The sequence below is a fragment of the Liolophura sinensis genome, chromosome 4, assembly GCF_032854445.1.
Source record: "Liolophura sinensis isolate JHLJ2023 chromosome 4, CUHK_Ljap_v2, whole genome shotgun sequence".
NCBI classification, from domain to species: Eukaryota; Metazoa; Mollusca; class Polyplacophora; order Chitonida; family Chitonidae; genus Liolophura; species Liolophura sinensis.
The window spans coordinates 9,487,142-9,511,832 of NC_088298.1; the positions used below are offsets into that span (position 1 = coordinate 9,487,142).

The 24,691-nt window shown below is 37.8% G+C and overlaps 1 protein-coding gene across 1 annotated transcript in view; it reads right to left on the reverse strand.

Moving 5' to 3' along the window:
* Positions 1-24,691, reverse strand: part of LOC135464646 (retinoic acid receptor gamma-like) — an 83,724-nt gene that overhangs the window by 11,315 nt on the left and 47,718 nt on the right. The window contains 6 exon segments of the mRNA XM_064742125.1: positions 1,005-1,146; positions 1,538-1,713; positions 2,978-3,100; positions 6,154-6,286; positions 7,934-8,068; positions 23,799-23,905. Coding sequence (XP_064598195.1) covers positions 1,005-1,146; positions 1,538-1,713; positions 2,978-3,100; positions 6,154-6,241 — 529 coding nt within the window. The 5' untranslated portion in view covers positions 6,242-6,286; positions 7,934-8,068; positions 23,799-23,905.

A 24,691-nucleotide genomic window follows, 5' to 3' on the forward strand; every position in this document is an offset into this window, starting at 1 on the left:
GAGTTGTCAGGAATTCCCCCCCCCCCCCCCCCAAAAAAAAACAGGGGGCTAAGGTACCCCAGAGGACAAAAAACGACATGTTTGGTGTGCTAGTTTGGGTCAATTAGAGGAAAATCATGCATGTTCTAGATCAATTTCAAAATAATCATGTTATTAATGATTTAACATGTTGAGCTGGTGCTTAAAAGTATAATTTCAATTTTTCAATGCTTTTGACACGTTCTTTTTTAGACGGATTGCTTAGTACGCTGTAAAAAAAAATTGCGGATTTGAACAAACATCGGATATGTGGATACCCTAAAATATTCATGACAGGAGCAATCTTGAATTCAATGAGTTTGACAGCCGTTCTACACCGGGGACATGTAATGATCAAGGGGTGCTTGTTCAAGAATTTCCCACTGTAAGTGATTTCATGCTTTTACATCTGCTTTCTTTGTCAACATCATCACCAGGCAATTAATCACCAGCCATTTTGTCACCGAAAGTGTGCTCCACCACAAGGGTTGACTTAAAAAGACGGAATAAACGGGTCGCCATTGGGAAACCCTTTGCGCGCTACATTTAAGCTATATTAATTCACAAGTTGGGGGTTTCCTACTAAATCCGGGCAGTAATGTGAATGCTCAACTTGTGGATCTGATCTGTGTTAAAATAAAAAACGGAATTGGATTTCGGGTTTTATTTTCTTCCGTGCATGGCCCTGGAGCGTATTTTCTACATGTTTTGAGTACAGATCAACCAGTTGTGGCACTATTCCCTTAATGCAGAACGCCAAGCGAAGAAATTACAACCTCTTTTTAGGTCTCCGGTGTGACCTGACCCAGTAGCTGAAACAGCAACAGCTAGATTTGAACACACGAACTCATTGGTTCAGGACCTGTGAGATGCAGCAAGCAGGTGCTTTAACCATCTGAGCCAGCGAGGCTCACTACGTGGAAGTACAAGCAGTAATTCCCTAGTACAAAACCAAAAACCCCATGTTCATTAAAGTCTTCACATACCTTCTTTGGACATGCCTGTGGCGAAACACTTTTGAAGTCGACAAAACTGACATCGGTTCCGCGTCACCTTATTGATTGGACAGTTTCTGTCTTTGTGACATGTGTATTGCATATTTTTCTGAACGCTTCTTCTGAAAAAACCCTGAAAGAGACGACACTTGAAATATACAACACTGACTTCAACTTAAGCACAAAATACATACGTGTACGGAGGAGATCAAATTAGAATTTTTCCATATATTTCAGACAAGAAGGAAAAAAGGCTTTTTACATCATAAATATCCAACTTTTTCCAATAACCCACACAAAATCATGCAGTCTATTCATCACAGTGCTGCTTATAGATCAAACAATTCCGAAGTATTATAAAACTACGGTAACAGATTATACAATACTTCAGAGCTGTTTGGTCGATATGCAGCAAAATGGCCTAACCTCGTGCAAACAATATTTCGTATGTGTCCAAGCAAAAATGAGTTTTTTGCTAAAGGATTACTTCCAAACGATGTATGAACTTTGACCCCTGACCTTACCTTGCAGCCTTCACAGGAACTGACCCCGTAGTGGAACCCCGAGGACTTATCGTTACAGACGACGCAGGGTTTATACACACGTGGTGGCGGGGGTGGGGACGGAGACTGGTTAGGTTCTGACAGCGTGGTGGGACTTTGCAAGTCCACTCGGTACATTCCCTGCTCGTACAGGTGCCCTGAGGATTACAACAACAACAACCACTTATATAGTTTTTTCGACAAGTGTGTTTTCATTAACAAAACAGCAGTGTGGTTTATGACGTCAAAATTATTTATTTGATTTTATTTCATTGGTGTTTTATGCCGTACTCAAGAATATTTCATTTATATGATGGCGACCAGCATTATGGTATGAGAAAACCTGGCAGAGGTTGGTGGAAACCCATGACAATCCGCTGAAGACCTTCTCACTTACGGCCGGGAAGGAGGCTAGCCTGAGCTGGGCTTGAACTCACAGCAACCACATCGGTGAGAGGCTCCTGGGTTATAAACGCTGCACTTGTGCGTTAACCAACTGAGCCACGCAGGTCCCCCGTGATGTCAAAAGTAATTTCTTCTGATGTCACACAAACCCTGAAGAATTCTCAAGCACTTCAGAAAACTATGACTGAGGCCGTTTAAGTCTGTTTCCACACCTCTAAGGTAACTAAGGTTATATCATTCCTTGTTTTTTAAACTCGTGTATTTCACCTAAAATTTGGCCTGTAAAAATGCACCTTCAGGAGCATGTTAAGGCCTTGAAATGACACTTCTGATGCCAAACTCTTGTGTTTTCCTGATTAGATATTTATCAAACTTCACAAAAACCTCTCAAGTGACCACATAAGGTGGCTGAATCCATCAGACTCAAACCAAATGTGTTACTTCAAAAAGGCTAGCCTTAAAGGCAAAGAAAACAGTTAAGTATTTATCACATGAAAGACCATTAAACATTGTCCAGGAAAACAGTTTACTTTATTTTATTAGAATTTTATTAGAAACGGACTAAAATGCATTTAAAACACAGGATTCTATGGTGATCTGTTGCGGGACCCAGAGCGCATCAGTCACCTCACAACAATTTTGGGGGCTTGAAATAGTTCATTTCAAGGTCCATTTGTTAAATACATTCATAGCTCTAAATGAAGATGCATTCTGAATGATGAAATATAGTGCTATGTGTATCAAGAGGCCAACATGACATCACTGGTACCAGAAAAGGTCAGAAAAGGTCACTGATGAATCTCAAGTTTTAAATGTATTTTACAAGGTCGAAAAATATTCCCCAAAAACTATTTTCTCAGACAATATTTAATGGTCTTTCATCTGACATGTACTTCATGCTCGTGTGTTCTTTGCCTTTAAGGTGAAACAAGCTCCCATTAACCTGGTCGGATATATTTTTGGAAGTTGAATACACCGGTGCTGGCTAACTGCCGATATCTTTCTTACAGAACTTACGCTGGGGGTCACCTTGCTGGGCGAGGCACGTCATGCGGTAGACATAGTTGTCATATGCCTCAGGGTTTGTAAATGTTGTCTGACCCATACCGTATGAGTCACTGACTGGTGGCATCTCCATGTCTGCAACAACAACGTCGACTATCAAACAAAAGTACCGCTGCAACAACAACAATGGTCAAAAACCAAGTCACTACTGGCAACAGGCAGATCAACATTCATTTAAACCATGAAATGAAGTTTTAATTTAACCCGTAGTCTATTTAAACTTTCAAAATTTCCTTTCCTTGATTATACATGTAAAAAATACAGATTTTGTGTGAGTTATAAAAATCATTCAGCTACCTGATATTTTGTTTTTGCCAAACGTGTGCTTTGCAGATTTGTTCCTTGTTCAGACCTCACAATAACGTCAAAAAATTTTCGCAGAAAACAAAGCAAAAATGCTTTTTGTGACAACCAAAATGTTGAGGTGCACATATTATACAAATACAACATCGCCTGAATCTTTACCACACTGTTTTAACAAAGGAGTATTAAAGTACCCAATTTAATAATTACACAAGGCACGTGTCACCCACCATACATGTACATGAGCACTTAAAGCTGAAGCAAAGCTGAAATTAAAACAATGAAGCAATGGCAAGATGCATGATTGAGTGAGTTAGCAAAACGTAAAATGGACCGTCTGTAAATGCATAAAACGAAAAATCTGCAATACAAGAGAAGAAAGTAAGCACTTAATGATAGAGGTAAAAAGCTTTTGAGAAGAATGTTTTGTTTTTGGGTGCATACATATATGTTTTCTTCTGCGTAGCGCACAGACCAATAAAATATTCATTTGATTATTTATTTTCGTTGTTTAACACAATTTAACACAATTTTCAGTTGTATGATGGCCTTCACGATTTTATGTAGGGGAAATTTCTCAATCTTACTTTCCTAGGTACGCAGACAAGCCCAAATCAAACAAGTTACAAAGCTCATTTGAGTCAGCAGCCCCATAGGTCACGATTACAAAGAATGTTCAGTTTGTGCGATTGTTTTCAGGTATTGGGTAGAGAGGTTTCTCAATTCTTTTTTGCTAGGTACGTAGACACGCTCAAATCAGATTTTAATATCCAGAGCTCATTTGACCCCAAAGGTCAAGGGCAGATTGTCTAGACAAAATAACTACCCTAATTTTTCAACCTTTTCAGCTGTCTCTGGTACCAATATTCTGAAACATTCTGAGAGAGGTATAGAGTGTAGAGAAATAATTTGCACAGTCTTACAAAGCTTGCATCTTTAGTAACATAAACAACTCATTTTAGTGTCATTTTCATAATAACTATATGCATACATGTAAATTCCAGAGAAAAAAAGTGCTTTAGTGGTTGAAAAGGTTAAAGATTTACAGCATATATTTAGTGCTGAGTAAAATAGCAAAGGCCACTGTAAAATATTTGTTTTTAATCCGGTAGATTTTGCTTATGTTCAAAAAACTGCCGATAATGTTTCTTGCAGCAACTCCATGTAGCTGCAGTTAAAACATTCCCATGCTTGACAAAAATTAGCCTGCTTTTCTATCAAACTGTCATTTTATCACCAATGTTTGGCTAATTTTCTGCACGTGCAGCTAGATTTATCACTAACAAAAAAATTCACGATTCAAACCAATTAAAATCTCTCAGTTACAGACAACTTGCATTATATCTGACTAAAAAAGTGTAAAAAATATTCTATAAGCATATTAAAATGCTAAAATATTTTACAGAGCAAATTACCATTCAAATTATAAAAATGATGACGATGTTATGAAAATCACAGAGCTGCAATTGTTAAATATTGTCAAATAAGTTTTTGGGGGAGGGGGATAGAATATTCAAAATGATGAAAGCTTCGTAGTTAGCATATATATGAAAACGGCAAATCGGGAGTCCCAAACTACGTGTTCAGTTAGATCAACTCAACTGCCAGGAGGACTTTTCCCCCTACTATCTGTATCCCATGTTTGTTATACTAAATGTCAAGGTCCTTGCACTAAAGATTTGAAATTTCAGGCATGTTCAACACATTTCCCGGATTAAAATTACCATTTTCAAGAAAAATGGAACAAATACTGTACACTTATACAAGCTTGAAGCAATGTAAAATAACCTTAATTATTTGAGTTTCCAGTCTTTCACATATATACAGCAGTGTAGTAAGCTGTTTCAATGATGTAAAGGAAACTTTCTACAGATAATGTCAGCATACTATAAACAGTAGCTCAGGGTGGTTCTGTAGTCAACTTTTTGAAAGATAACTACAAAAAAAAAAAAAGCCTGGAAAAGTTTCACAGTTCTGAACCCTGAAATTTATGCACCACTTACAGCTTTCGATTTTAAAGTTCCACTGTAGTATATTTCTTCGTTTATTTATTTGACCGTTGCACAACGCCATACTCAGAAGTACAAGTTAAATGTCTGTGTGTATATTTTTTCAAAGGCAAATATGTGTTTAACAACTATTAATTTTAACAACTACACTTAACAAGTACTCCTCTTAACTACCACTCCTTTTAACAACTACTCCTCTTAAATGCTACTCCTTTTAACCGCTACTCCTCTTAACTAGTCATTTGAACAACTACATGTACAGTCTTTCTCATGAATATTCTATTCCAAGCACCTATATACATGTATACAGTAAATTAAATGTGCATATATGTCTCCACCACAGAAGCAAGCGAAACATGTACCGGAGCATTTACATGCTTGTTACACAAAGCTAACTGGACACCTTTCCCCCTGCAGTTATGGTGACTTAAGCCTAAACCAGCATGACCATTGGTCTTGGTAACACTTTGGTACTGTGTAACCAGCTGGTACACAAATCGTCACCAAACACAGAAATGAATGATAAAGTTTAGGCCCAGGTTAATTTAGAGGGGGGAAAAATGCCACATAGCAGCCTACACTGCTTAACCTTAATAAGCACATAAGTATTACATGTATACATTATATACACATCAGATGAGTGATCAGCATATAAAGGCAAAAAAGCAGCAGGCATTCCAGTACAGACAAGCACAGTGCAGTTCCCCCTGAGCACTACGCTATGGGCTGGCCAGGCTATACCAACACAGCCATATAATGGCCACTGTTATGGCAACAGGTAGTGCACACTGTTGAAGCGGGTGGTTCAGGTGGTACCTTTGGAGGTGTCCTCTTTGGGTTTCACCTTGGACTCCCCATTGTGAGGCTCAGTTCCAGTGGGTGGATTCATGATTATAGGCTTCATTAGAACAACTTTATCGAGGTGACTTCGCACTCACACCAACAATACCTGCGGCAGAACGGGTTAAAATGGACAAGGGTTATCTCCCTTCATATAAATGCTCCTTGTCTTCATTTGCAAAATCTTCAATTCTTTTCAATATTAATAATCTAAAACCAATGCAAAATTAGATCAGGATTTTAGACTCGTAAACTGAAATCATTTATAATGAAAATTTCGAAATTCTTAAAATAAGTTTCAAAGAATTTAAGGCGATGCGTCACGGGAACAAGATGTGTTGATCATGTGACCTCTAAATTCCAGTGTGTCAAAGGCGTAGATTTAGCCAGAATTTGAAATCAGGGTCTCTCATTTCCAATTTTAACTGTACTAGAATAGGCTGGGTGCCTCAAAGACACTGAGACGTCCCCAGGTTAAACCTGTGGCTGACATTCTCCACAGCATCGGTTGTATGACTACTGGCACTGAATTCTTAGACGCCCATGTCTGTTCTACTGTATCCAGATGAATGAAAATGAAAACTGCTTCGCTGTTGTTGTAACTGAACAAGTTTTCAAGTGTGCTTAAGATTAGGAGGATTGCTCAAAGTGAATTAAGTCGCTGACCTTTTTTTAAGTCTTAATTTTGACTCGTAATCACTGTATTTTGGGTGTTTTTCAGGACCTTTAATCAAGGCGTGTTAAGCGGTATGCCTTAGACCTGAATTCAACCCCCACAAAAATACAGGTGTAAATTTGTATCACTGGGCATCATGAACACAGTGTTAATGTATGTAGGAGTGTCTCTCTGTGATCATTTACCTGTAACCTGCCAGTTATATTTATTCATTTTCCTTAAGGAGCCACCAATTTTATTTTGTTTTACACGTGGGTCAACACTAAAAAAATCCAAAAAATGAAACAGAACAGTGAAGATTTTATTTTATTTATCCTCGATTTTCCGACCACATAAATATGTACAAGAACAATTCCTGTGAGACACTACACATTTTCCACAAATTAAAGGATTTTTAACTTCTTTGTTTTCAAACCCTCCCAAGACACTGAAACAAGTTTCGTTCTACTGATAAACCCAAAATTAAGGTGGTGTGACCCAATGTCAAATATCTCACCTATACAATGACTATCAGTTTGAAGACTGGAGAAAAGAGGAAACAACGCTTTGCTTTCGCAAGTTACAAACCGTCTCTTGTTTTCACTTTGTTCTCGCCACGATATGGCTACAATATTGTCGATGTGGCGTTAGGCCATAATCATTTATTCATTCATTCAATCATTCATTCACAAGTTAAAAATGAACCCTCACGAGCACCCTTGACTGTTTTGTTGCCCCCATAACGCCCATTCACAGAAAGGGCACCACGGGAAACAGTCTTATCTAACTTCAACCTTTTCGTATATGACAGAACAATTTTACGATTTGATCTTGAAGAAAAAACTACATTCCCAAAAAATTAAATTTTATTTTCTCCACAGAATTATACTTTGAGATTATGGCTGAATAAACAGCTTGCAAACAGGCCATAAGGTTGAAGAATTACAGTACACACATAAACCCCATACGATTCCTCAAGACGTGTTCACAATCCTTCCTTGTTGTTTTGATTACTTTCCTTCTAAATCTATGTTTTTCACATATTCTTTTTACCAGAATCCTTCGCTTTACTGCAGATGAAAATGTGAAATAATGCCTTACCTTTATGGTAAACACAGACTTGCGACTCAGTGTTGCAAAGGGGAGTAACTCCTTGTCACGATCAGGAGAGTTCTGACATCTGGATCACGGAAAAACACCTGAGATTCCATCAATCAAGCTGGGGAAGAGGTATACCTGTAAACACACAAACCATTTCTACTCCATCAATACAATTTTACAAGGTGTCCAGGTAATTACTTAAAAACTTAGACAAAATTAGTTAAACTTTTCGGAAAATGAATATTGTGTTACTACATGTATTCTAACAATGAAGGAAATTTTGTTACACTGAGGTAACAAAACCACAATAAAAAAATAATGTTAACTTTTATTTTGTAGAACAGGCTAGTCATTTAAAAAGTGTGCTGAAAGAAACAGTGTCAAGTAGCACAGTGTAAATAAGCCAGACAGGCAGCTGAAAAGATGTCAACATGCTCACCATTTTGTATCATGAAGCACAGCCAAAAGCAGTCCCAACCATTGCCTCAACAATGATTGAATGAATGAATGATTATGGCTTAACGCCACATTGGCAATATTTCAGCCATATCGTGGCGAGAACAGGACACGGTTCCTCAACAATGACAATGCACTCTTAAAAGTTTTGAAACAATTTCTTGATTTGATTTAAATATGTCGCCTTTACCGAATTAGGCAACACAGACAAAGGAGTTAAGACAGAGTTACGATGACCAATGGCATCCATTCTGTGTACACTGAATTGTGTTTATGAGTACACGTACCATGTTCAACCCAGCCTAGGTGGGATGGAATGAATTTAAGAAAAACAGTGACATCATCCATTCTCATTCTACTTTTGAGGACGGGAGTGCTCAGTCATATAATACTTATATCAAAACCTGTCTCATTATAAATAGTATACTAAAAACAAATGACACTGCGATACGTGTACTGATAGGGTCTTAATCACTGACACATCATTAACTTGAGTGCTTAAGAGTTGCTCAGCCCGACCAATACCACCGTGCATACATGATAAAGAGAATTCATCTCAGTCAAAGTATGTAGACACATACTCTCTCCTAACCTCAACAGTCAAAAACCAGGAAAGACTAGGAATTGCAGAAAGGGCAGTTTTCAAGCCATCACAGTCTACGGTCATTCTGACAAGGGCTGAACTTCTTGTACAATGTTAAAAAGGCTATACCAGAGTTTTTTTGTCAAAAAACAAATCCATATTCAGTAATCATATCAAATTGTCTATATTTACCAAACACATCAAACTATTGCCTTTCCAGTAAATATCACACTCGCAACTGTATTATTTATATAATTAAAATGATTCTGAAGTTTAAAAAAAGATATATTTTGACCTGCTTTATGAATTTTGAGAACTGTTGTACCAATTTTGCGTGGCAGCAACGGCACAAGCAAAGATGATATTTTGTGATGGGTAATTACTTGGACTACCCTGAGTCCTCAACAAATTAGACCAGTATGCCATTTGAAAGAATGATTAAGATTTTCAACACTAAAAATTTACTGTTTAGGCACATATGAACTTAATAGAAAGTGTACAATAACCTGTCCAAATCAGACCTCTCTTCTAACATGCCAAAAAACTTGCACAATGCAAGTGATCAAATTTGCTGAGGACTTAATAGGGTATTCTCAAAATTAACAGCAAAAATGTAATTCAATTTGCGTTGATCATTTCTCCAGTACAGCCTCTTTAAGTGTCCATCTGTCTGTGGTCAGTGAAAACTGGGTTAATCCTTATATCAGATAGCATAGCTGTCTACTGCACAGCGGTCAAGGACCAGGCAAACATCAGCTGTACACAGGCTGTGGTCAGGTATTCACCTACCTGGGTAGAGCTATCTGTTAAACTGACCACAGGCATGGTCAGCATTGATTAGAGTCCCATGATGGTTCTATACTATAACCTTAAAGCATTGCAGTGTCCAGTACACGGTCTCTGCCCCACTGTGTTAAATTACACAGTTAAATAATTTCAAATGTGCAGGCTGTTTCCCCCACTTTTCCTGACCCAAAAGTCACATTTTTCCGAGCAACTCTGAATTATTTACACAAGCTTCAAGTAAATGTAAACTAATCTGATTTAATTTCTCATAAACACAGTTGTGCATCAAGCAATTCCATAGATGCTGTCGGAGATATTCCGCCAGGAGAAAGTCTGATTGCTGTATGTATACATTTACACTGTTTTCAAGTATAAATCTCTGGTGGGTTTCGTAGTTTATCTATGCATTAGCCCATAGTATGAGTGCCAACCTGGTTCTCCATATCAGGGCAAAGTTTCCAGACCTAACCATAACAATCCTGATTTTCCAAGCTTTTCAAGAATACAAGACAACTCATTACTCACAATGGATTTTATAATTTCAACACAACCAATATCAGACAGCTTTCAAAACTACACATGTGCAGGTAAATTAAGGTAAAAGGAAAGACAAAAGAAACTTCTGAATTACACTTCTTTGCTGACTGGTTATTCAAAATTTCACATTCACTGCAATATTTGGAACTCCTTAAAAGGACAAAAAGAAAGGAAGAAAACATGAATGCAGAGCGAGAGTTTTTTTCAATGCCACATCAGATATTTTATATAAAAAAAAAGCCCAAGGCCACATTTTCAGCTAATACTTCCACACTTGGGTACAGGTTTTTACAGGTAAGTCCTTCAGGTAGATGTACATGTAGCTAAGGTGGTCACAATCTGTACAGGTACACAACACAGCTTACCTGACATTCCCTCGTTAACACCAGATTTATCTCCACCAAATAGGTGAAAAGTTGAACTGAGGAAATGAGAGTTAACGAAAGGTCAGCGTATTAGTGACCCCTGCAGCCAGAGAAACTATTAGTGAGCCTATGTCCACTCTAAGCTTGACCATGACTGGTCACTCCTACTGCTGGACACTTCTCTTATGCCATACTACAGCATAGTGGGACTGACCACTGTTCAGTGGGCACTGGGTTTAATCTCTACTTGGTAACACATTTCCCTCAGTAAGGCCAACCTTACTCACAAATCCGTTTAACAATCTGGTGTTTACTATAATAAGTAATACTGTAGACCTCTTTTTCTTCAACCAAATATCAGTACGATGTTAAACCCCACTCAACCAAATATCCCAGAGAAAACCACCTACAGGTACTGACATGATGTTCCATATAATTTGATTAGGAACAGAATGAAAGGAATTCTTTTCTTCATTCTTAACTGAATATGCAAACCAAAACTTGGCATACCTACTACAAAAAGTTTAATTGCTTCCTTAATTAACAAGGAACCTACCCTAAAACGATACCAAATTCACTATACATGCCATGTTGATGAAGGCAAGTTTATCTCCAATAAAGTTTGTGCAAGGTCACATACCCTAAATAACCTAAAATTTTGGCCACAAAAGTGCATTTTTAGAGATAAATAATTGTGCTTAAATATTACATGTATTTTTGGGTGTTGAGGCTTACATTTTACCAGCAGGATAGCATCTTACCGTCCAAACTAACCATAAGGCTCCTTTCTGTAATCATCAGAACTCTCAGAAACCGGAAAAATGAGCAAGTTTGTCACAGACGAAATTTAAGGTCATTTACAGTATAACACCACCATGAGCACCACAGTCACCAAGGCCATGAAAACGCTAGACTTTGCCAAATATGGGCGTTACCATTTCCACACGGTGTTGATTGACAGTTCAATAGACAAGGTTCAGTTGTGTGGAAGTTGGCTGAGCCAGTTCTTACTCTGTTCAACATAATGAGAGATTATTAACGTTTTAAGTGAACTACCCTACATCACCTAAAATCTTGCCCACAAAAGTGCATTTTCAGAAGCAAATAAATGTCACGAAATATTGTTTTTGGTGTTGAAACAGCAAAATATCATCCCATGTTCCAAGCAAACCTCAAAACACTTTTCTAAACTCAACAGAATCTCAGAACCAGGAAAATTGAATCAGTTAGTTATGGGCGAAATTTATGGTCATTCAGGGTACTCGACCATATTAGGCGACACTGTAAATGTATACGCGCAGGAAGATACGCAATATCTGCCAGTGGCTGGATATGAATCAGCGTATGTTTCCTGTAAACGTTTTCACGGAAAAGTATCAATGCATTGTTTTAATTTGCATTGATGTCATAGCTCCCATGAGCCAATCAACAGCACCCTCTGTGGTCATGTGAGGAGACCGAGTAGTGGAGGTGTAAACAAACAGAATTTGGCATGATAGGCCTTGCACAGGCCTCATCCTATACTTCAGATTTGCAAAATATCCACCAACCCCCCACCACCCCACCCCGGTCACGCAAAACAATAAAATAATTTTAAAAAAAGAGAAGAATTTAGGAAACTTTCTTGAAAGTAACCACAATGTGTCTAGCCTTCAAATATCACAGTTCCATTGGGCTATAGTACATGTAAATACAACTATAGATATATGCAAAAATCAGCATTTCACCCATTTAGCTCTATGCTGTTTATCACCCACTCTCACATACCGTATTTGCTCAACTTTTTCCCATATGAAAGAGCAACTTTCAGTACAACTTTTGGTAATATTTTATTTATTTTATTATATGGTTTGATTGCCTAATTTCAGGGCTTCACCAAAAGTATAATTCTATCAGTCTACGCAAATAATGCCATCTGTATATGCCTTAATAAATACCTTCCTAGCATGTGAAGAGGTCAAAGAATTACAGACAATAGTCCCTGAAGTTCAAAACTATGGTGTGGGATCAACCAGAAACAAGACTGCTAATTGCTATGGCCTTGTTTCACCTCACACTCCATAGGTCAAATCTGCAAATGTTACATAACACCTGGTTGTTGCTGGCAGGTTGCCAGCAACTGACCACTGCCTCTCTAGACTGGCCATACAGCTAAAGGCTAGCCATGTGGACACGCACACCAGCCAGGCCTCCTTCGCAGGTATGGTCAATAGAGCAAAGCAGGTAAATAACAGGTAGATCTAAAGAAAGGGCCATTAAATAGCTGGCAGAAACATGCCACAGGGGGTGTTGTATTTCATAACAGACTGTCAGGGGAAAAGAAAATACCAGGTACACAGATAGATTGCACCTGAGGCCAAGGTAAAATCCCCAATAAAAACACCATGTACATTCCAACTGAACAGACTATTTATAAAAAGATTTGGGACAAAATTTCAAGCAGTTCAAATTGAGGTGAATTTTTGCTATTGCTATATTTCACATAAAGTTGATCAAAAGTAACACATTTTGCCTAATTCTGATTCAACCACCTTACAGGGCCACTTTACGAGTTTCTGGTAATGTTTGCTTAATTCCTAAACAGAAAAAACCCAAGCATTTGCACGAAATGTACCATTTTAAGGCCTTCATTAACTTTTTGAAGTCATTTTCATAAACAAAACTATAATATTTTATCATGCATCCCAGATATAATTACCCATTACAAAATATCTTCATCTGTGCATACACATACATTACCATTTCACAACTGATGACAAGGTGCGTCAAATTTATCACAGGGGTTACTTTATAACTTAATAATAATACCTTTACTCTCTGAGGGAGATCAACTAGTTCCTCGAGTCCCTCATACTTACACACATTCACACAGAAGGATATTACAAAGTAGACATATATCAGATAGTTTGGATGAACCTGATATGAGATATCAGTATCGAGTTGGTGAGACAATGCTACTGTATATTCCTGGTTGGTTTTTTTTCTTCTTTTTTTTTTGTTTTTTGTTTGGCAGGGTCATCAGTGGAATTCTGGGGAGTAGGTAAAATAAAAACGCTGGAACTGTATGTTTTCATGTGTGGGTTTCTGAGGCTTTGAGCTGGCTTACTGTAATATTTTTAACATATTTACTGTAAAAGACATAAAATTTCGCCCATAAAATGACCCATCTGAACTGATTCTGAGAGGCCTAGTGATCTTAGAAAGGTGCTTTGTGGTTTGTTTGGAAAGTAAAACGGTGTGACCTATTTTCTCCCCTACTTTTTGTTTTCGTGACCTTCTAGATCAAATACGGCAAATTATTCACTATGACCCACGAACAATATAGAAATTCTCCAGCCTTTTATAAGCAGGCACAATGACAAATGAACACTGCTGATTAAAAGGGCGTTTTAATCTAGTATATCTACATTTAGTTTTACATTTTCATGTCACTTCAATTTTGCTCACTTGGTTGACTAACACTCACCTGAGCCCTTTTAACGAAACTTCTTAAGTTCAGTAAATTGTTTGACTACATAGTATTTTGACTAAGTTCAACATGAAATGTGTCTCGAAAAAACTAATGTACAACACTACATAAGTAAAATATTATGTTACAAAACACACCTAAAAAGTTTCATGAAACCAGACCTGGATTCACAAATTTACATGTATTTGTTTATGTATTAATCTGATATTTCAATGTATTAAAACACACACCAAAATGACTATTTTGTGCAAGATGAAAAAAGTATCAAAAGTGCCAAACCCAACTAATTTGGGTTAAAATATTTTCATACATTAAGACACCAAAAAATATTGATTTACATGAATATACCAAATTATTTTGTCAAATTATTAATTATAAATTTGTGTACAGTCAGTATATACAAACATAAGGAATTGCTTCAAAAAATGTAAGTCAAATATATCAGGTAATATTCCCCATAATTTCATCTTTTTTTAGGGTATGCTGTAATTTGGGCACCCTCTTTAAGAGTATCAGAATGCCGTACACACATGCATATCTGGTAGGATATGTTAAGCAACGCTATTTTTAGTCAATTACACTCCCTAAAATGTCTGCAAAGTCTCAAATGATAATGACCAGTGTGCACGCAAAGAACTTAAGTGGCTATTTTGCTCACCCAGAAAGCAGTAGGGTCTCTAATTAACTCCCCTTTGGGGAGGTCTTCGCACTAAACTGACCTGAAGTGATCCCAGACACTCTCCAGCAGATTAGATTTCTAGGTCAGCTGAGTACACTTAAGAGGCTATGTTTACCCGTTTGTGTACACAATCTAAAATACCTACATGTTTGCCCTTATTTGTCTACAACCTAAATGCAAATGAATATGTATTTTCACATGGAAAGCTTGGCCTAAAAGATCAACGTTCTTAACAGCTTTGTTCAAATGAGGTTAACAAGCATCTATGTTCTTTACATCTGTACAAATCTAGTTAATTTTTACCAAACAGTTTTGGATAATTTATCATTTTGAAATCACTTTTGACCAATCCAAGGTGAAACCCAAATATGGCACATGTATGTGAAAGCCAAATTTTATTTCACATTTTGGTGTTAGAGGTCTGAGCTTAAACTGTCCTTTTATGGTCAATTAAATTTTATGCCATCTGCTCATAAATTGGAACAATATTTTTAAGAATTAAATAGGATCAACAAATATAAGTTCAGTTTAATTACGGACAAAATAAACCCTGTATTTGACCTAAAGTTTGAAAAGTTTGCTGAATTCTCACTTTGTTCAGAGAGTCTATGCTTTTACACTATAGTACTAAGTTTAGTGCTGGATGAACAAGTTTAAGGGCCATAAAACTTGGCCACACTCTGGAGTTAGATCTGAGTGACCTGTATAATGGATCATAAACCTTATCCTCAGACCTGTGCTGGTCAATTCTGTAAACAAAGAAGACAAAACAAGGCTGGACAGGAAATTGCCCAAACAATGACCAGGGTACCCCAATACACTTGTGAAAACACCACACTAAAAAGGCAATAAATGTCTCAGATGTCAAAGGGCTATGAAAGTTGTTTGTTCAAGAAAGAGTACAAAGTGAAAAAAAAACATATCATCCAAATAAATAGCGGTGGTAATGTTCTTGAGTGGTGCTGTACTGCACTGCAAGAGTTTTGTCCAAAATATACCACAAGGCTAAACGTACCGTCTAAAATTGAAATATTATTGAGGATTCTTGGTCTTTCATTCAAATCCCTGAACAATCTTGTGTAAGATATGAAAGATTTATTTATTTACTTCATTGGTGTTTTAGGCCGTACTCAAGAATATTTCATTTATACAAAGGCGGCCAGTATTATGGTGGGAGGAAACCCAGGCAGAGCTCGGGGGAAGCACACGACCATCTGCTGGCTGCTGAAGACCTTCCCACGTACGATATGAAAAAGGTTATTAAAAAAAAATAGTACTGTTTTACTAAATCTAAAACTATTTAAATATAATCATTTAAAAAGTTTTAAAATAAATTCTAAATTTCACATTTCTCAAAAATTCCACATTATTTTACTACCATTTCTGCTAATAAGAATGTAAATTTTCCTGTCTACAAAGACATCTAGTGAGAACAGGACCCTCAAGTCCTTCATAACTAAACAACAACAACTTCTCCTCTGACTACATACAGTGATACTGGACCATGAGTGATTACAACAAGATAAGTCATTCCAAAACATACAACATTTCTACAACAAAACTATGCAAATACATAGTTCTCCTCTGTCCACATACTAGACACTGAGTGACCACAAGACCATTCATAAACAACATTTTCATACCACTGGGAACGCACAGCCCTCCTCTGTCCACATACTGGACACTGAGTGACCACAAGACTATTCACAAACAACATTTTCATACCACTGGGAACGCACAGCCCTCCTCTGTCCACATACTGGACACTGAGTGACCACAAGACCATTCATAAACAACATTTTCATACCACTGGGAACGCATAGCCCTCCTCTGTCCACATACTAGACACTGAGTGACCACAAGACCATTCATAAACAACATTTTCATACCACTGGGAACGCACAGCCCTCCTCTGTCCACATACTAGACACTGAGTGACCACAAGACCATTCATAAACAACATTTTCATACCACTGGGAACGCACAGCCCTCCTCTGTCCACATACTAGACACTGAGTGACCACAAGACCATTCATAAACAACATTTTCATACCACTGGGAACGCACAGCCCTCCTCTGTCCACATACTGGACACTGAGTGACCACAAGACCATTCATAAACAACATTTTCATACCACTGGGAACGCACAGCCCTCCTCTGTCCACATACTAGACACTGAGTGACCACAAGACCATTCATAAACAACATTTTCATACCACTGGGAACGCACAGCCCTCCTCTGTCCACATACTGGACACTGAGTGACCACAAGACCATTCACAAACAACATTTTCATACCACTGGGAACGCACAGCCCTCCTCTGTCCACATACTGGACACTGAGTGACCACAAGACTATTCACAAACAACATTTTCATACCACTGGGAACGCACAGCCCTCCTCTGTCCACATACTGGACACTGAGTGACCACAAGACCATTCACAAACAACATTTTCATACCACTGGGAACGCACAGCCCTCCTCTGTCCACATACTAGACACTGAGTGACCACAAGACCATTCATAAACAACATTTTCATACCACTGGGAACGCATAGCTCTCCTCTGTCCACATACTGGACACTGAGTGACCACAAGACTATTCATAAACAACATTTTCATACCACTGGGAACGCATAGTTCTCCTCTGTCCACATACTAGACACTGAGTGACCACAAGACCATTCATAAACAACATTTTCATACCACTGGGAACGCATAGCTCTCCTCTGTCCACATATCAGACACTGAGTGACCACAAGACCATTCATAAACAACATTTTAATACCACTGGGAACGCATAGCTCTCCTCTGTCCACATATTAGACACTGAGTGACCACAAGACGATTCATAAACAACATTTTCATACCACTGGGAACGCACAGCCCTCCTCTGTCCACATACTAGACATTAAGTGACCACAAGACTATTCACAAAAATCATTTTCATACCACTGGGAACGCATAGCTCTCCTCTGTCCACATACTGGACACTGAGTGACCACAAGACCATTCATAAACAACATTTTCATACCACTGGGAATGCATAGTTCTCCTCTGTCCACATATTAGACACTGAGTGACCACAAGACGATTCATAAACAACATTTTCATACCACTGGGAATGCATAGCTCTCCTCTGTCCACATACTAGACACTGAGTGACCACAACACAATTCATAAACAACATTTTCATATCACTGGGAACGCACAGCCCTCCTCTGTCCACATACTAGACATTGAGTGACCACAAGACTATTCACAAACAATATTTTCATAAAACTGGGAACACATAGTTCTCCTCTGTCCACATACTAGACACTGAGTGGCCACAAGACAATTCATAAACAACATTTTCATACCACTGGGAAAGGCATACTTCTCCCGTGTCTACAAACTGGACATCGAGCGACCATAAGACGATTCATAAAAACCATTTTCATACCACTGGTAATGCAAAATTCTCCCCTCTCTACAAACTTGACACTGACTGACCACAAGAAAATTCATTAACATCATTTTCATACCATTGGGTACGCATACATCTAGCTCTCCCCTCTCCACAACTCGGACACAGACTGACCACAAGACTGGACACAGAAGATGATGACAAGACTACAACACAATTGTGTACAGACATTCTATCAGGAGACCCGTTAGTCATTCATTCTGTCCACGTGTGGAACGAGTAGATTAAAGAAAATCAATCGTGTAGCGAGATGGGCATTCACATAGAGGGGGGGGAGGGGGGGGGGGGGGGGGCTGGGATTAAGAGGGCAGGGGAGATGTAGTGGGGTAGCAGAGAGGAGGGGAGAAGGGGACAAGGGTGGTAAGGTTGCAGTAAGAACACTGTAACTTGAGCTTAGATAATCAGTGACAAATGCACTTTGGGATTTCCCCCATGATGAGTATGCTGCATTTCTTCACAGACAATCATAAATCCCTCCCGGAGAAGAAAACAGCAGTTGCACCCAGAAGCAGTACAATTAACAGATGCGATACCGTAAATGTTTAAATAATTTTTTTCCATTTTTTTCTCCTTGGCCTGGAAACGACTTTCTAACAAATTGTTCATTTTAAGTAGACAATGGTCTTTTTTAAAGGTTAGAAAAAGAGTGAATAATAAAAATTTCTTTGACTTAAAAGCTGAAAGTAAACTGAAAATTGTTACTGTCTTTAATTATGTTATTGTTCAATGGCAGATCAAGTTCTTTATTATTTCCATGGGTGCTGAGAATGCTTCAGTTAATCAATTAAACAGCAAAATCAATTAAACAGTAATCAAGTGAATAGTAGCCAGGTTGAGGGGTTAAGGACATTAAATGCAGGCTTGCTTACTTCAAAGTAAATGATCACCAAAACAAACAAGTAGCAAACAAACTACCTGACAAAAAAATACAAAAAACAAACCCACAAAAAACTCGCAACAACAATGAATACTTTGTACAACGAGCACAGTGAAATTTGTTTACTTTGATATTTCAGAATTAATGGGGGTCTATTTGTCAAAAAATTAAACAAAAATAAAATCATAACAGCACCAATCTGGAGCTAGGAAACATTATAACCTGAATATAGTCATTTTCCTTTTTTTTTTTCATTTCCTTTCTTTTTTTTTTCCTTTTCTTTCTTTCAGGTTGGTTGACCATCTGGGCAACCATTATATTTTGTCCTAAACACAGATTTTTAACTGTCACAATTATTCAGGAGTTTACAGTAGCCAGAGATTCCAATCTCCACCCACCCAAAAAGGGCTTCTGTTTGGGGTAGAAGAGAACAAAGCCTGACCTGAATTCAACCAAACTAAGAATAATTACACTTCTGTTCCCCAGCTGATAACTAACAGCTCTGAAGCGGCAAAAAATGGAATTTGGATTCTGACAATTAACATGGTTTCCGAAATCTCCTCTACCCAAAAACAGGGTAGGGGTCGTGGAAGGGGTTCAGGTAGTTTAGTGGAAAGGGTTGTGGTAAATGGTAACTACATACTTAGAATAGAGGAATGCACAAACTGAATGATATGATCTTCAATCAGAGAAAGACTTGCACTTGCAGAGAACATGCACTTGAAATATTTTTAAATGCCCTTGTGCACAATACAGTAAAACTCATACTTTGAATTTATTTATTATTAATTCATTTGATTGGCGTTTTACGTTATACTCAAGAATATTTCACTACTGATACGGCGGCCAGCATTGTGTGTCATGGGAGGAAACCACTTAAATGCATGCATACATGTGCTCCATGAGGTACACATGCATACATGTGCTCCATGAGGTACACGTGCATACATGTGCTCCATGAGGTACACACACAAACATGTGCTCCATGAGGTACACATGCATACATTTGCTCCATGAGGTACACACACAAACATGTGCTCCATGAGGTACACATACATACATGTGCTCCATGAGGTACACACACAAACATGTGCTCCATGAGGTACACATGCATGCATGTACGTGCTCCATGAGGTACACTCGGAACCACACAGAAAGTGACGGAGTCATGTTTTTACTTCCACTAATCAGTTTATATTGATTTGTTTGGTGTTGCCACAGGTTGACTACCAGGAAAAACTCAGTTTATTTATAATACAATTGGTGTTTTTTATTATGAGTTTGCTCAGGACTATTGCCATTTACACAATAATTGCTCTCTGATATATCTAATATGATTCTAAACATGAGCTTTGTATTACACGAGTAATTTCTAACATAATGAATGAATGAATGAATGATTTCAGTTTTTTTACATCATACTTTAACAATTTTTCAGTCATGTGATACACACCATACACTGTGACCTCTTGTGACCAATACCTACCGATGTGTGTCACATTTCACCTAAACTTTAGCAGTTTTCAAATGACACAAACTGTTTGATTCCCATTCCCCCTTATAGAGTCACCAAAGAGCCTTTCTTGTGAGTGCTTGCTTGCTTGGGGTTTAACGTCGTACTTAACAATTTTTCAGTCATATGATGACGAAGGAATCCTTAGAGAGCAGGTAATGTGCCTCCTTGTTCCAGGAAGGGTTTCCACCTCTCTTTTACCTGGTGCTGCTTCACTGAGATGCCTGCCCGAGCCATTATATTATTATTATTTCTTGTGAAGTGTGATTAATGTTCTATCAGAAAAATTGACATGTTGGCATCGAAAGTATCAATTTAAGGTCTCGGTGTGCCTCTGAAAGTGCATTTTTACATACTGGTACCAGACTTTAGGTGAAGTACTACAGCTGTGTCCTCTCATGCACCAATGAGATCTATTTATTTATTTATTCATTTGACTTGTGTTTTACACCGTACTCTGGAATATTTCATTTATACAACAGCGGCCAACATTATAGTCAGAGGAAACTGGACTGGGACCAGGATAGCTCCAATGACCGTTCGTAGGTTTATGTAGCTGTCAGACCTTCTGAACTCACAACCGCATTAGTGAGAGGCTAAGTAATAAGTAAGAACAATGACCATAAATTTTGTCCATGACTAATTTGCCCATTTTTCCTGATTCTGGGAGCTCTGTTTTTTTTACACAGATGTTTTGAGATGTGCTTGGAACATGGAATTATATTCTACTTGAAAATTGTAGTTTCAGCACCAACAAAATTATATTTTGTGGCATTTATTTGCCTCTGAAAATGCATTTTTGTGAGCAAATTTTTATGTCATGTAACATGGTAACCAGCGTCAAATACAGCTTATAAACTAGGGCATTATGATAATTTGGGCTAAAATATTTTCAGATATTAAGAAACTTAAAATTCATGTCTTACATACCAAAATATAGAGTCTGAAAGACTTACAATTTTTTGTACATTTAGTTTACAATTTACATGAATATTAGGAATTTTTAAGAGCATTTAAGCTAAATTTATCACTTGGCCCTGGCAACTGACCTAAATTTTCGCTTAAATTTTTGCTGGAATCTGAGAGCTCTACTGATCTTGTAAGGCTGTATTGGAAAATTATACTAGCAACAAAAAAGGTGACCCAAAAGAAGCCATACCCCTTTTTTGGGGTTAATCTATCAATTTTGGTGGCTTAAATTACATGTAGAATGGATTGGCTGAGTCCACAATGTTTAGTCTGCGTAAATACAACATTGCAATGGCCCAATCAGATGCATCTCAATTCAGGATGTGACAGGTGCAAGTTCACGCTCTGTGTAGACGAATTAACCATTAGATCTACTGACTGACGTGTAAATGTCAGCAGCCCCAATGATAAATTTGTAAACTGAAGGCTCCAAAGCCGAAGTTTTTTAGGTCCGGAAAATCTGTGTTAGTGTAACGATGGCTTAGAAGCCTATAAGAAAAAATGAAGGTTTCAACACAAAAAACACTCGCCTCTAAATCTGCACTTTTCGCAGATAACTCCAAAGCAATAGTCGAGAAAGGTGTGCTCAGACATAGCCTGGAATCAAAAAATGGAATCACAGCAAACAGCTCTGTTACAATACACACCATTTCTTTTACAAAACATTTTGAAGAACAATGATATGGCTGTATTAAATCAATAATCTTCCTTCACAAAACCCACATAAAAAGCTTTCTGTGCCATTCTTCATAATCCTTCATATCATAAAGATGGAGACAAAGCTAGTGATTCAGAACGGTCAGCTAATCTACAGGTATCTCACTGACCACTTCAACCACTCTACAGCCACTGGTCATCACTTGGCCATCTGCTGCCATTCCCAGATTAATTCCACACGCTAATGGACACAGAAAATGGACCTAAAATTTTCAGCACATAAACATGTACATGTAGGCTTTATACAGAAAATAGCTCAAATTTGTGCAAAAATATGTTAACAAACCAAAAATTCCAACTATAATTTTGTCCTTAAGAAAGTCTTTTGTGACATACACCAAATTTATACATTTATTTGATTGGCATTTTATGCTCAAGAATATTTCACTTATATGATGACAGTCAGCAGTACAGTGGGAGAAATTTTATGCCCAACATTCAAACAAAGAGATGTGCATGTGTTGCATTTGACCCAAAATTTCAACTAGAACACTAAGCAAATGTGATTTGAGGTTAACACGGAAGGTATGATGATAGAATAAGTTTCAGCACCAAAAGTAATATTTTATGACCTACATTAGCCTCTCAAAATCCATTTTTCGCCCAAGACATTTTTCGATACAAATTTGAGGAAAAGTAGGTGTCTGTTTCACAACATTAGGACATTACACATCAAACTTTGTTCATCAAGGGAGATAACTCTTACAGCTCCTTTTCACACTGTACAATCTTCAAGAATTAACTGTATACATAAAATATGTGACTTTGCAGTAAAAGTTTGCAAAGATGTTGAAATCAGTGTACTTGAGACATACATTTACAGGTGGGCGCTTCAAATAGTTATGAATATTAGCATAATTAAAGCAAAATATTACTACAGCTCTTTATCTAACTACATACATGTATATTTAAAACTAAATTTTTTTTTTGCCAGTTTATCGAAACTTAGTTGTTGAAACTGTCTTCGCATGACAAAGTCAAAATTATTTCTTAAAATATCCACTGTGTACACACACAGTATACAGGTAAGTCAGATATACACAGCCATTTCTCAGTTGTCTGAATTATCTGATGCCAGTCAAGTTGTCCTCTTTTCAAATACACACGCAGATATATTGAGCGTACAGCTCAGTCCATCCGTTTCCCTGTTTTTCTAGGCATGGATCGGTCTGATTTGACTTAATGAAGTAATGGAGATTGTCTTCCCATAGGGTGGTAACCAATTTAAACAATGGTGTGTTTCCCATAAATTTTCTCCCATAAGATTTGAAACTTGATTGCAACTATTTTACTTGTGCTGTTTTTGGGATTGTAAATGTATGGTGGCACTGATTTCTCTGGCTAGAGACCCATTGGCTGCATTGAGTAATGATTTAATAGCTCAATAAACCGGAGACAGTAGCCCACACCCTCCTCTACATTCACAAAAAAATGCCCCTTACCTTTTTCAATACAATGGCACCATGGCTATTTTTAGTGGAATTTTACTCTGTTGTCACGGTAACGACAATCCAATCTGTCTGTCCATCCTTCACAAGCTTTTGGTTACCTGTAACAAATACAAAAGAACTTTCATGAAACCGACTCAACTGTTTAAAGATTCAGTTATGATACATGACATCTAACAACAAGAGTTTTCTTCAAGCAGAGATATCTACATGTAACCTATAGCTGCAATAATTGCCCGGAAATACATCGACTAGATAAGATTTCCATGAGTGTCTTCGCATTTCTACTTAGCATTTCGCTCACCTAAAATCAATTAGGCCAAATGCGAATAGTAGTCCAGATGGATGAGAGCCTCTCACCAGGTATCAGTCGGATAATAACACAAAGATTATACATACATGCATATGCCATTATGCCAGCAGAACACAATTATGAAACGTTATGTTACATTTTGTTTTTTACAAGTTTATTTACAAGTCACATACAACATGAAGAATGGAATAAGTTAACAATAAACTACTCATATATATGTATACAGTGACATATTGGGTCGGCTTTAATCATGCACGACGCTGCATCTGCAGACTGGATGGGCGTTTTCAATCACTGGCTTTCAAGGAGAGAAGATTGTCATCAGTATTTTGGTACATGGATAAGATCTCGACCGACTTTGGAGATGAGGTAGTGTCTAAAGCAGAGTGTTCCAGGCAGCTGTTTACCGTACATTTCTATCATATCCAGTCATCTTTTCTACGGTTAACCCTGTGAGTATAGCCATTCTGGACAAGAAGACGTCCACCTCATTGGGAAGGCCTAAAGCTTATCTCTGTAGCTACCTGTGCCATCTTACAACAAGATGTGAAATGAATTTTCCAAACCATGGGAA